Source organism: Phodopus roborovskii, unplaced genomic scaffold (genome assembly GCF_943737965.1).
Source record: "Phodopus roborovskii unplaced genomic scaffold, PHOROB, whole genome shotgun sequence".
Classification (NCBI taxonomy): domain Eukaryota; kingdom Metazoa; phylum Chordata; class Mammalia; order Rodentia; family Cricetidae; genus Phodopus; species Phodopus roborovskii.
Genome location: NW_026126549.1, coordinates 2,984,879 through 2,999,339, shown reverse-complemented (window position 1 = coordinate 2,999,339; position 14,461 = coordinate 2,984,879). Strand labels below are relative to the sequence as shown.

At 39.7% G+C, this 14,461-nt stretch overlaps 1 protein-coding gene across 1 annotated transcript in view; it reads right to left on the bottom strand.

Moving 5' to 3' along the window:
- The window catches only part of Kctd16 (potassium channel tetramerization domain containing 16), a 256,777-nt gene extending 242,803 nt beyond the window's left edge, over positions 1–13,974 (bottom strand). Inside the window, exon 1 of the mRNA XM_051201016.1 lies at positions 13,044–13,974. Within this exon, the coding sequence (XP_051056973.1) occupies positions 13,044–13,875 (832 nt within the window). The 5' untranslated portion in view covers positions 13,876–13,974. The remainder of the gene's footprint in view (positions 1–13,043) is intronic.
- Positions 13,975–14,461: the final 487 nt, after the last annotated feature.

The window sequence follows — 14,461 nt, the reverse complement described above, 5'->3', positions numbered from 1 at the left end:
GACAGGCACCAAAGCTACACAGAGAAACCCTGTCTCAAAAAAAAAAATCAATAGTAGTAGTAGTAGTAGTAGTAGTAGTAAAATAAAGAATACCAGAACAACGATGGTCATGGCAAATGAGATTTGAGTTATACTTACACATCACGGCCCTGTAATCTACCCTTAAGTCATTGATGATATGAACTAATGAGCTTTGTTCAAACATAAAGCCAAATAGATGCAACTTGATTCATCTACACAGAAGTCCTTCAGTTTAATAAATACCCACTAAAAGTGTGATCTTTGGTAAGTTTCAACTCTCTGAACCTCAATGTCTCATTGTAGAGGTTTGGTCTGAATCAAATGAAAAATCTTTTACATAACATTTGGCATAAAGTTCAATAAAAAGTTCTCATGAATGCTGTTAACATCTGAGAATTTAAATGTATGCTAATGTATAACCTTTATTTCTATCTTAACTCAAGAAGACTTCAATAGTGCCAAGTGTTAGTAGTACATGCTTTTAATCCCAGCACTCAGGAGGCAGAGTCAGGTAGATCTCTGTGAATTTGAGGCCAGCCCGATCTACAAGAGTTGTTTCCAGGAAAGCCTCCAAAACCACAGAGAAATCCTGTCTCAAAAAACAAAAACAAAAAGGCATCAATAGCAAGCTAAACTAGTGATTATTTGACTAGACTGTATCTTCTTAATTTCAAGAAAACTTACTTTCTCATAACAAATAAACAAATTGCCAAGACAAAGTGTATATTTTAAATATGAAAATATATCTATGGTGTCAAGTTTTTAATGTGTGTTTTTATATTATGCTTTATGTATGAATACTGCTGGAAAGAGAATATTTATGTTTTAATATCCCCCAATGCAGTTTTTGTCTGTTTATAATCAATCCTGAATATAAAGACAGAAAGCAGCACCATTTTTTTAAAAGGGTTTATTGTTTATTTATTTATTTATTATGAGTACAGTGTTCTGCCTGCATGTGTACCTGCAGACAAGAAGATGGCACCAGTTCTCATTATAGATGGTTGTGAGCCACCATGTGGTTGCTGGAAATTGAACTCAGGACCTCATGGAACAGCACTCAGTGCTCTTAACTCCTGACTGAGGCATCTCTCCAGCCCATTTTTTATGGGGTTTGGTTTTTTTTTTTTTTTTTTTTTTTTTTTTTTTTTTTTTGAGACAGGGTTTCTCTGTAGCTTTGGAGTCTGTTCTGGAACTTGCTCTGTAGACCAAGCTGGCCTGAAATGCACAGAGCTCTGCCTGCCTTTGCCTCCTGAGTGCTGCAATTGAAGGCATGTGCCACCACCACCCAGAAATTCCATTTTAACCAAAGATTTTACCATACTTTTTAAGCTTTTTGCAGGAAATACAAAGTAGATTAGTCTCACAGAATAATATACAAATTTAGTATTCGTGATACAGAAAAAAAATCCAAATTAGCAGCATATGAAGTCAACCCTAGAAACCATCTTCATGTCTTCTCATGAATAGAAATAATTACCATTGCTGTGTTGTTATAAATATACATTTAAAGTGCTTAAGAAGATTTCTTTGAAAAATGTCAATGATAAAAGCAAATTTTTTTAAATTTTCAACTTTTCTCCTTGATTTGCAACAGATTCTGTCTAACAACTAAACCTATGTCAAATGAAAATTAAATGAAGATGAACCCAATAAAAATGCAAAACTAAAATTTTTCAGAGAAGGAAAATCCATCATTTGTCTAGAGTATTTGGTCATGTTTCTTCAAACCAAATACTGTGGTTTCTAGGTTTCCTGGAATTTTCCCAAGGGCAGAAAAAGGAAGTAAGCAGGAATTAGAATGAGAACTTATGCTCACTTCTCAATTCAATCAAAATAGCACCACTAAAAAGATTGTGTATGTTGGCTTTTACCCAGGACTTCATTTAAAGTCTGATGACTCAGAGGAAACTGAGTCATAAAATTATGATATTCCCCTCTATCCAGCTGGGATGCTCTGATTTTGTAAATCTAGTTGGTTCCCTGCTGTCTTAGTTTGCTTTTTATTGTTGTAAAAGTACTGATCAAAACCAACTTGAGGAAATGGGGCTTTATTTGCTTATGGGTTGTAGCCTACCATGAAAAGAAGCCAGGGCAAGAACTCAAGACAGGAACCTGGAGGCAGGAACTAAAGCAGAGGTCATGAAGAAGCATGTGAGGCTGGTCACTTGCCAAGGGGTGGCACCACTTAAAGTTGCCTGACTCCTTCTACATCAATCATCAACCAAGAAAATGCCTGACACTTGCCTAAAGGCCAATGTGATACAAGGATTTTCACAGCTGAGCCTTCTAATTCCAGGTATCTCGTGTGCAGTTGACAAAAATTACCTAGCATGTTCCCCAAATATTCAAGTTCCCATCCAACATTATGACCCAGAGGCTTTGATAAGGCCTGTTTTTATTCATTTGGCTAGTATCTGCTCTATGTGTGATCCCTATACAAATAGAAAATATCTGCTCTATGTGTGATCATTATACAAACAGAAAAAAACAGAGGACACTCAGTACAGTCAAAACTGTATGCTACTCGTGCTTATATCATTAAACATACTTCAATTATACCATGTTGTGTGATGGTAAGCTCCTATCTAAGCTTGTTTGCCTATTTCAGAACATTAATGTTTAAATACTTCTTCACTTTCAAAAATAACAGATTTACTCTCTCCTTAATTGTAGCCACCTATCCTTGAGTCATTTTTCTGGATGTTTAGTCAAACTATAATAAAATCTGTCTTGATGACAAACATTTAATCAAGGAACATAATCCCTTAACATGAGTTGTGCTGCTGCTAACTCTTTTGTGAGACAACTGAATTGGCCCACTGTTCATGCCATGCATTTAGGGTATCTGAAGGTTGGAGAGTTTAAATAACCTTTGAGAGTAACTATCCCTACTTCATCGCAACTCCTTTCTCTAGCTAGGTTCCCTTTTTCCTTTCATTTCTTTTTTCTTGTCTTTGTTTGTTTGCATTTTACTAGATAGATCTTTATCTGTGGTGTGTGTGTGTGAGAGAGGGGGGGGGGAGAGAGATCATCAGTGGCTTTTATATGAAAAGGGGTTATACTACCATTTCACATGGTAGCATATGAAGGATAGAGAAGAAATAGCCAATTATCTGTTCTGCATTACACTAGGTGTTGAGGATGCAGAAGAGAAGGACAAACAAAACTGCTGTCTTGATAAAGCTTTCGGGAGAGAGAAAGAATCAGACAAATGGTTACATGTGTAAGAAATCCTATCATGGTAACAGGAAAACAAGATGTTATGCAGCTAGACACTGGGTAGACCCTGACTACTCCAGCTGTGGCAGAACAGGGCACCTTTCTAATAAAACCCCACGAAGGCCTGACATTGAAAGAGGCATAAAATTCGGAGTGGTGAAAGGTAGAATACAGTTTTGGGGGAAGAGGAGACACAAGTGCAGCATCTTGAAGTTCAAAGGAAACTGGTCAGATCTAAGAACTGTGGAAAGCGCAGGGTGGGGAATAGTACAAATGGACAAATGCTTTTAGAGGGGATGGGCATGGTGAGCATGCCAAAGGAGCTAGAGAAATGGGCTACATTGATTTTGTTCTCTCTTTGGAGCATGAAGTATATGGCAATTAGTCCAGAGTGAGACCCAGTGGCGAGCAGCTTGGCTTCTGCTCCACCATGGGCAATGTTCTCTGTAATGGGTTCACCATTCATTGTCTTCGTGAGTCTATTATACAAACCAACAAAATTTATAATGGAAATGTGGGGCTACCAGCTAGTCTGCTATCTGGGGTGTGGCTGAAGTTTTACCTTGAGAGAAGCTCCCTCACCTTCTGGTAGCTGATGATTGTTCAGGTACGAGTAGGACTTTCCACACATAACAGAGGTGACAGTTAAGGTAGCCTAATAATGAAGAGCATTCTACTGAAAGGGTGTCTTTAGAAACACTTCACTGTGCGCGCGCACGCTTGTGTGTGTGTGTGTGTGTGTGTGTGTGTGTGTGTGTGTGTGTGTGTGCAGATGGTACAGATGAAGTAAAGTTTGAAGTGCCTGTGGATTCCAATCAATGGAGTTTGTGCAGATTGTCAATAACATCCCCTGCAGATTGTGGAGATGTACCAGAAAAATCATTAGCATGAAGAGTTCATGAATCAGAATCTATACACTTTGTATGCAGATTTGACATTTCCTACCCATCTCAAGTAGACAGGTCTCTGAAATGATACTTTACACGAGATGGACCCTTACCAAGGAGGAATCAAAAAGGTCTTTGCAAACAAACACAGATAGTATTTTATTACTTTAAACTTCAAAAGCAGGTTTAATGCTGTGGAAAGCACTACAGAATGTCAGTCACCATATCCCTATTCCACACAAATGTCCACCCAAAAAAGCAAAGCAAAATTCTTCATTTGTAAGATGTAATTTTCTTGGAGAAATCGAAATTAATTCATCCCCATTCTGTTGTCGTCTGACATAGCTGAACTCTAAGCAGGTGCCTTCTGTTTAAAGAAGAAAAGATTTCAACTAGCTGACTAGAAATCAGTTAAATGAAAACTGAGTCCTATTTTCAATAGCATTGCTGTGTAAATGTGCTGGAGCATGCCTATAGGAAAATGGCTTCAACAGATGCAATTGGATGTTCAATCTATAAGAGAGTGACCCATGAGATCCATCCAGTACTCAATGTATTTTATCTGTCAGGTGGGCTCTTTCTGTCTTTGGAGCATTTTCAGAACTCCTTGGACATTTCTCTTTGCTTCTGCAACAGTCCAGCACACATGAGCACCGATTTTATTATCCTGATCACTGGAATTTCACTCTTCTTCCAGGGTCCCTTTAAAATAAGCATTACTGTTGCTTGAACTTAGTTCCCTCTTGCTTTGTTTACTTGGAATGCAATGTTGACTGGGGAGTTCACAGTTTCCCAAGGCCTGAAAGTCTTAGGCTTGCCTTCTATTTTCCTGAGTGCAGCTGGTTCATAAGCACACTGTATCACATTCACTAGGAATGAAAGGTTGCTGTGCATCAGGCAGGGAAATGATTATAAGTTTCTGCCTCGCAATAAGGCTGAATAAAAATAGAAAATTGTGAATTTTCTCATGTGGAGCAGTTTCTGAATAGGTCACATGTTAGCACATGCTGATCAACAAGCTCATTTCCCAGTCATGTCAGAACACAGAGCTGCATACAATGTGGAGTAAAATGTCTTCTTTCTGCTTCTGGAACAATTTAGATGATCCCATTGTCACTGGCCTACCCAATGCCCATTTCTTCTGTCACAACGAAGAATACTCTCCAGGATGAGATTCATAAGGGAAATTCTAGTTCTTTAGAGACTGAATCTATAATTCAAGTTGTATTCTTAATTTTCAATTCCAATGTATTTTTATCCTAGACTCTGAAAGCCAAGGGTTGAAATGAAGTTGGGGCAAGGCCACTGTTAACAGTTTCCAGTGTGGAATGTAAAACCTTAACTTTGCTAGATTTCTAAGACCTTTCTTCTCTCCCTCTTTAAAATATTTATATAGTCTTATTTAAATTTGCTTTTAATTAATACTTAGAAACTTTCATACTCATAGGATACACTGTGACATTTAATTTGAAATCTTTTGTTAAGCTTTGCCTTTATATTTATTCTTATTCAGTCCAAATGAATAGTCAGAATTTCCTTCTATCAAGTATACTTCTACATAATTTTCATTTGTACAATACTTAGATCAATAAACTAGACAACAAACAACTACCAAAATGAAGCAGAAAAGTTACTTAGGTGAAGCCCTGTGACTATTCCCTTCCAGAATCACACCCTGAACACTGCCTGGTGCCAGGCATTTTCTCATGTTCTTTGTCCATCAGCTGTTTGAGTCTCACAACCATCTCAATCAGCTACTATGTTTCTTAACCCCACTCTCAGGTAAGGAGACCAAGGCTTTGCCAGGAAGGTAATTTCCTCAAGTCAGCATCACTAAGAGGAAACAAACAAACAGGGATTTGAACTTGAGTGCTATTTTAAGGACAAACAGCACACTTTTCACCTGTGCTCCAATCATCAGGCCCTTAACCACAGTGGTAGGCTGCCCCTGGCATTAACGAATATGCTCACCAATGGGAATCAAGGAGAGTGAATGGAACACTTGGGCAGAAAGAAAATAAAGAAGGCAGGTCTCGTAACACATTTTGTATTCGGTCAGTTTCTTTGCCTAGTATGAATACTTCATCAATTCTACACACTTTTCTGAATCCTGCTTCCCCTCTGGGCTTTTCCTTTAACACCAGTTCCACCAGCATCAAATTTCTCCTGCCGGGAAGGACCAGCTAAAGGAAGCACAGGAGACTTTACTGCTGGTAAGTGTTCTTCTCATTTCCCTGGGGCTGAAATCAATGGGCAGGTGCTAAGAGTAGAGTAACTTTCTGTGACACTTCCACTCTATGTAAAAGGAGTACTCAATGGGCATTAGCAAGAGTCCTTACTAGCCATTACACTGTTAATCACACCACCACGGACCTGACCGCCAGCATTTCTTTTAAGAGCTATTCTAACAGTATTCCCAGTCAGCGGCATTTATGGTCATGGCAGAACACTGCAGTCGGCACTTTTCCATTTTTTAAAAATAGATTTACAAAGTACCTACCTGAGTGTTAGTACCAGGAATTGTGATGAACCTAGAGTTTCTATTTTTACAAAGTTGAGATATAGAGATAGGCAGATAAGCAAGAATAACATATTAGGATTGGTGTTATGGTAGAAGAAATTAGGGCCCTAGGAGGCAAGTATAAGGCATGCCTTGTCCAAAAATGTGACTTCTTGTTAGGACAGGTGAAGGCAAGGTTCCAAGCAGAGGGAACATCATATGTGAAAATGAAAAAGCAGATTTAGATTAAAAAAAAAAAATCCAGGAACTTAATGAGATGTAACCCAGTGATCTTAAAACACACAAGTGAAATGGAACAGAAGAGACTAGAGAGCGAAGCAGGGGTCATTTACAAAATACAGGGTCCTAAAGCACAGTAAAGACTTGCCTCAAGAGTACTTCATGGTGGTGGAGTAGAAAAATGGTGTGGTCCAACTATGTTTTCAAAACCTTACCATGTCTGCAGCACAGACACTAGTCCAAAGGTGACTCTCAAGTGCCTTGCAATTGTCTAGAAAGGCAACCCTGATGACCCAGACAAGGGTAGCATCTTTGGTTATAGGAACACATAGAAAGGATTTCTCAAGGACAGGGAAGAGGGGAAGAGGAATTACAGTGAATTAGAGAGGGCCACTGGGAAGAATGAAGGCTTGGGATACATTCTGGGGTTATTATTCCTGAAGAACTGGGTGACTGAAGATGCCACTTAATGACATTTGGAAACATACAAGTAGAAAATACTTGGAAACAGATGGTGAATTCAATGAACCATCACTACAGCTGAAAGAATCCTTGGATGCTCAAACACAGCATTAGAAAGGGTAGAAGGTGACTTCTCCCACGCCAAATGATTTCTACTCACAGTGCACATCCTGGGAAGCTCACTGAACTCCTAAAAGCAGCCTGGACCAGTGATGACAATACCATGGAATACTAGAATTCTTTTGGATGACTGGAAGGGAAAGTATGCTGCCTCTTATAATGCTTACTTTGTTGAAACAATGGACTTGGAAAGTGGAGAGGATAGCACCCATCGCTATCTATTCATATAATAAACCCAAAAGCTAACAATAAAAGTGTGCCCTTATTTTGTCTCCCCAACAGGTAGTTTTCCAGTCCATCTATGCAAATTAAAATTCACTCTCTATAAACAATGAAGACTGGCCAGAAATACTGAAACTGAATTGACCAATCGAAACACCTACATCTAATGAGTTAGCAGTGCCTAACCAATGGGTTGCACAGAAGTCACATGTCATGCAGCATTATTAAATTATGAAAGAGTATAAGGAAACTGCATCAATTAAACAAAACAAATATGCCTCATCTAGACACTGATTCTCACAAATCAGCTAAGATAATGTGAGGAAAAATCAGGAAAATTTGAACACTGGCTAGATATTTGATAGCAAAGATATTGGTTTTGTTTGTAGTAATTGTATTGTGTGTGTGTGTGTGTGTATGTGTGTGTGTGTGTGTGTGGTTTTATTTTTTTAACTTATACAAATACTGGCTATAATACTCATAGATGAGTCACAAGACCAATGTTATCCAGAACAGACCAGAGGTAAGGTCAATTAGAGCATAGATGTAGGAGAATTTCCTCATGCTAACAATCACAATAATCACGAGATGGGTGTTAATTAGACTGAAGCCTCTTGCACACTATCTCTGCATTTGTTTACACTTGAAATAAAAAAAATTAACAAGCTACCCAAGAACTATGAGGTTTAAGAAAAGTTAAAATGAAATGTGAATAATGAAGCAGAGCTTACTTATCCATTTTAAAGTAATGGCTTTCAGAAATGTGAACTCAAAGTGCCTGAGCAGTCAGCCATTCCTCTTCTCCCCACGTTTTATGTTTGGATGGATTCCACATTGGGAGTGTTTTGGTGCACTCACAGCCCTCTGTGTTTCAACTTTATTTGATAGGATCTAAATCTCATTAGGCTTACTCCTCTCTTTCCAATTGTATTTTTAACTTTTCAGGACATTTGTCTTTGTTTGTTTGCTTTTTTTGTCTGAGACAGGATTTTTTGTGTAGCTTTGGAGTCTTGTTCTGGAACTAACTCTGTAGACCAGGCTTGCCTCGAACTCACAGAGATCCATCTTCTTCTGCCCCCCTAGTGCTTGGATTAAAGTCATTTTCCACCACCCCCTACCTTTTCAGGCCTTTTGGAAGCGATGTTAGAGACTTGTCCTCTTCCCTTTCTTCTCACTGACTGACATCTTCCTTGCTGCTGAATTCATTCAGTAATGTCTTAGTCCCAGGGATAAGCTATTTTAATCACCTCCCACAAAAGATTGAAGCCAGGTAACAGATCTTATTTGGAATAGAAGTGAAAACAGTATAAAAATTTATTTCTAACATGCTTATTCAACTATTATATGGAACCCATTTCTCAGCACACAACATCTTAAAGAAATAAAAAGAAAATGATGTCATCCCCTCTGTACTGTGCCTTCCAATACATGCCTGACATTGGGTTTATGCTGACTTCCTCATATTGCCTTAGACTTAAATAAGTTATGATTTGTTTTTAATTAAAACTTAAGTAACCTGGAGTCTTAAGAACATTATTTTCAGGATAAAAGGCTGCCTGGTACACAACTATGGGAAGTTGTCGCATGTTCAGATACTTCTGGGAAAAGTAATGGCAGACCTCAAGAGCATTCTATGTATAACAATAGCACAAAAAGTTTTCCTGACAACAAAGCCTAGTTATAGCATGGGGAGACGAAACTTGACACCCGGAAAAACTTCAACAAGGAGACAAGAAAACACCTGAGTTGCAAGGGCAGAGAAAAAGTCACAGGAAGTAGAGATACAGAGAGCAAGCTTCCTTTACCCCATAATTTGGGTTACGCTCTGGTTTACTTGAATGTACCAAAGCTGTAGCTCAATGAGAAATAAAAATTGATGCCACGTTATCAAGATAAAAGGGAGCTACCATCCTTTCGGGATAGATGAACTTCCGCTTCCTCTTGTTTTTCCTTTGCAAGTATACCCTTTATTTGAAGCTTTGTGGTCAATATTGCAGAAATGATTCACAGTGGATACAATCACCTCTTCTCAGTTCATGGTCTGAATTGAGTTCTAAGTGGGAAACAGTTGCATGATCTACTACTTTTCGACAAAGTCTTTTCTTAATCAACAGCATATGTATATATGTGTGTACATATTCAAGAAATTTGAGACCTTTGTTGGTGTGACCCTTTAAATTGAGGGAAACAAAGTGAAAAGAATAAAGGTTAAAAACACATCCATGTGCAGTCATTTGTATAAAAGATGGTGACTTGATAACTATTTGTCCAATTAAAAGAGCTCAGACTATACACATAGTTTAAACACTATCTTATGAACTAAACTCTCTATTTGTGGCCATGCTGTTTTATTAGAACTAAATGTTTTCAATCCGTCCCACCACCACCGCTTTCAGATATTCACCTGAAGTTACTCTTGAGGTTCAGAAAACATGTGTAACAGTCTTCCCACCCTCTCTTAGAAAAGGCCATAGAAAGCCAGTGTCCCTTCCTTTCTGTACACTTGTGATTTTATTAGACTAGGGCCTCTGGTTTTCAAATTACTGAATGGACACTTTATTTAAAGGTGAGCCATGGAACACTGACTGCTGTTTACAGTGCTACCTTTCACGACGTCCTTGAAGAACAAGGAGGTGGGATTTAGCTGATGGGGTGAAATGGCACCTTTTCGTTGTTTTAAATAAAGGTCAAAAGAAAAAATGTCTAAAATATCCTGTGAGTCCATCCTAGCTCAGATACTTCAGTTTTATGTTACTGTCATACTCTTTTTTTAGCAACTGAATGAGACAGCTTACATTTCTTCTGCCTCTCTTAAACACTTGCAGATACTAAGTGGCTTTCTATGTCAACAAAACACTGGGGATTAACTGATGCTGACCATCAGTTCTAGACCCACATGAAAGGATAAAGGAGACAAGAATGCCATCCATCTAATCTGTTGATAAATGGAATTTTACTCTTGCAAAACATGGGTGAAAAATAGGCAAACAGGAAAATGGAGGATGAGGTGGCGGTCTTCACTTCCATGGCTGTTAACCAAATCAATACATTAGTTCCTTATGTTCATTTGTTGAGGAGACGTGGATCAAGGCAATGGATAGAGTTAATTCCTTGCATCTAAGGTGTGTGTGTGGGGGGGTGAATTTACTACCATTAAGTTCAGGAAGAAAATTAGTTCCTCTGAGAAAAGCATCTTTGCATGCAGTCAACTCCGTGCTCTAGAGCACTTCCCATGGTTTCGGCCCATTAAGCAGAGCACAACAGCTTGATGAATTAATGCTTATATAGGCACAGTTGGCAGCTTCTAATTAAATAATTATGGCTAAGCAGCTGCACAGAAGCTGTTATGCACCCTAGAAAGCCAGCTGTCAGTTTTATTGGTCCTAAGACAGAGGAAGAGTTAATACCTAGCTCTGGATGTCGGGTACAAAAGGGAAGTCTATGATTTGCAAAATATATTATACTGTTAGTATGAAGCTCCTGTGGTTGTGTTAGCCTATCCATAGAGATGGAGAGCAAACTACTGCTGAACAGCTAAACAAAAGAAGCAGCAATTATATGATCAGGAGATTGGAACATTTCCACAACATTCTAAAGAAGACATAGTGTCAGACAGATAAGCCCTTGATGAATACAGAAACACTGCTGACCTAGATGGCAAATGCATCAATTGGGTGGGTAAATAATTAAAAGTCAAGTGCACAAACCTACATTTGAACTATCTTTAAAGCATATTTTTCCCCAAAGTTTGAAGAAGAGAAGAAGACATATGTTCTACAGGATTACAGATAGTGACAGCCCCTAACAGAAGATTTAAAATCTAGAATCTAATCTCTGTATCCATGGGAACTTTGCCAGGCAGAAGAAAGCAGTATTTGTTGATTAAGCTCTGGCCTAAATGAAGATGATTGCAAAGGTCACATTAATGTCACTGGACCAATAATGTTTGCTATTCCATACAAATCAGCAACCTCCTAGGGTTGATTTATTTTTTCTTCATAGGCCATCTTGCCCATGCAATCCACACAGCCTTACTTCCGAATAGATATGTGATGATGACCCAGTTTGAAGAAACTCCACATTCCATTGGTTTCTCTACCTGCACAAACTTCAAATGGAGAAACACAACTATAGGCAAAACCTGGTTCAAGAAACTCCATCTTCCCTTTATATTTAAACAAATGTAGATATCTTAATCCTGAGTTCTGAAATTGCTTTATAATTAGCAGAAAGAGCCAGGTGGTGTTGGTGCATGCCTTTAATCCCAGCACTTGGGAGGCAGAGGCAGGCAAATCTCTGTGAGTTCAAGAACAGCCTGGTCTACAAGAGACAGTTCTAGGAAAGTCTCAAAAGCTACACAGGGAAACACTGTCTTAAAAAACAAACAAACAAACAAAAGTCAGCAGAAGGAAATGGAATGCTAACAATGAACTCAACACCCAAACCCAAATCCTGTTGAAAATCAGCAGTTAAACCAAGTATCATGCTATATATATCCCAATTTACTGTTCTTCCTCCAAAGACCAGCTTGTGTTTCACAATGTCCATCCATAAAACAAGGCTATCCACACCCTAAATGTCCATTTAAGCAAAAGGACAGACTTGGAGAGCCCTACTTGAAAGGCACTGACAATCACATCTCCTCACATATACATACTCATTATTTTTTTTTTTTAATGTCAGGAATTCTATCAACTCAGCATCTAAGGTGTTTGCATGTGACTGGCAATTCTCAGGGATCTAGTACTTTTTAGGTGAATCTTAAATGAAGTTAGGCTAAATTAAGCCTGCAATGCAACTCCAGTCTCAGCAGAAGTTAAAGAACGAAACAACAGATTTGCAAAGCCTGTAACAGTGGATTTCAGACCTGGGGGAAATGGGGGCTTTTCAGCAGTCTGCACTGCCATCTAGCCAAGACCACATCACTCTGTACAGCATCCATCTGTGTTCTGAAAGCCAGTAATGAAAGCAAGCTTCCAGCAATCAGCTTCACAGACCTCAAGAGTTTAGCTGAGAGGACTGGCCTTAGTCCTTCTTCTGAACTGACTCTCCAAACCTTGTGAAACATCAGCCAAGCTCTATCAGCAATCTCATCTTCACAAGTCACTATCTAGGAAAAAAAGTCACACATGCTTGTTTCTGAACTCTGACAGCATCATTGGTCCCGTCGAAAATTTGAAGTCTAACTATCCTGTGACCTCCAGGATCCGGTAAGGAGCAATAACTGAAGTGTAGCCTCTAGGACTCTATAGTTTCAGCACAGCTGCAATCCCAAACTAGTATCCTTGGACCCTAACAAAACACGAGACCACATACATCTGTGAAGTGGAGTCAAATACACAAAAATAAATGGAAGCCTTCCTACTTACGATAGAAGACGTATTCGGTATAGCTTGACCAGATCTTATCTTCTGTGTACTGGTTGACAAAAGACGCTGTCACCGAGGAGTTACAGGCCACCATGTGGAATCCACACTCTGACAACATGTCAAAAGCTCTTTCCAGGTGTTTGAACTTGAGATAAAATCTGGAGGTGTATCTTTCTGGGGCTCGGTCAGGGTCTCTGCTTTCATTCAGAGTTTCTCCAAAGACTTCCTTTGCCAAGGAAATCCTTCCGCAAACCAAAATCCGGGGAACTCTCCGAAACTTGGCATCTGCTTGCCCCTCTCTGCCCAAGGTACAGGATCCCCTGTAACCCACAGTAATAAAACCCCACTTGCGGTCATGAGGGAGCAGTGAAGATGTGGGGCAGATTCTTGGGTCGCTTCCTTGGGAGCCATCCTCGAAGTCACTGTGGCAGAATTCATCCGGGCTCTGCTTGACTTCCTCCGGGGCCAAGAGCTTTACGAGGTCCGGGAGCAGGAAATACTCAGCCTCTCTTTTCAGCCTTCCCCGTTCTGGAAAGTGATCAGGCAGGACTACCTGCCTGTCCCTGAGAAAGTCCAGAATATAACGGAATAGGAAGCCATCTCTGTCGATGAAAAACCTTCCCTTGGAGTCCTTGGCCAGATCGTTAGCGTTGTCTCTCTTTGGGGAAAACATTTTCCACAGGAGGGAATGGGGGATGCTTATTAATGTGGAATGACGGGTGAAGTAAACCTGGCCCCCAACGTTCAGCTCTATGACTTCAGGGAAGGAGTTGGGAACCGTGGCCCCTTGATCCCGAGGATAATAACGACTACAGTTCCCACTCAGAGCCATTGTCCCTTTTCTTCTGCAGCTTCCTGGACTTAAAGGTGCAATCCAACCAAGTTACAGCCTCAGGCTTTGCATCCAATTGTAAGGGAGGGAAGAGGTGCTAACTTGTTTACAGTGACCTCCTATTACCGGCTTTTGCTCTTTGTTCCCCCAACAAAGCAAAATTTAGGAGAGTCCACAGGTGAAATGATGCTGGACAGAGAGTTTAAAGCTGTCTGGTAGTGAGCTACCACTTCACAGGATATAATAATCAGCTTGTCTACATTCGATCTTCCATTAGGCCGTCTAGGCAAGAAAGCCAAGTGCCCAGTTACTCAGAGGTCTGTCTGAGGGGAGAAGAGAGAAATTATTTCCTTAGACCCAGAATGAGTCAGAAAAGGAGAAATCTCTGGGGAGAGCAGAGAGGGAGAGAAGGAGAAAGGGAGGGAAAACGACAGGGAGGAGATTATTTTTACATAAGCATCCTGTAACTATTGACTTTAGTCACTCCTTACCTGAGTTAGTGCTTCCCCCAGACTGCACTGTCTTTAAGTTTATCCTATGCCACTGTCTCCAGCCAACTGCTGCTCAGATTCATCCTGTTTGTAAA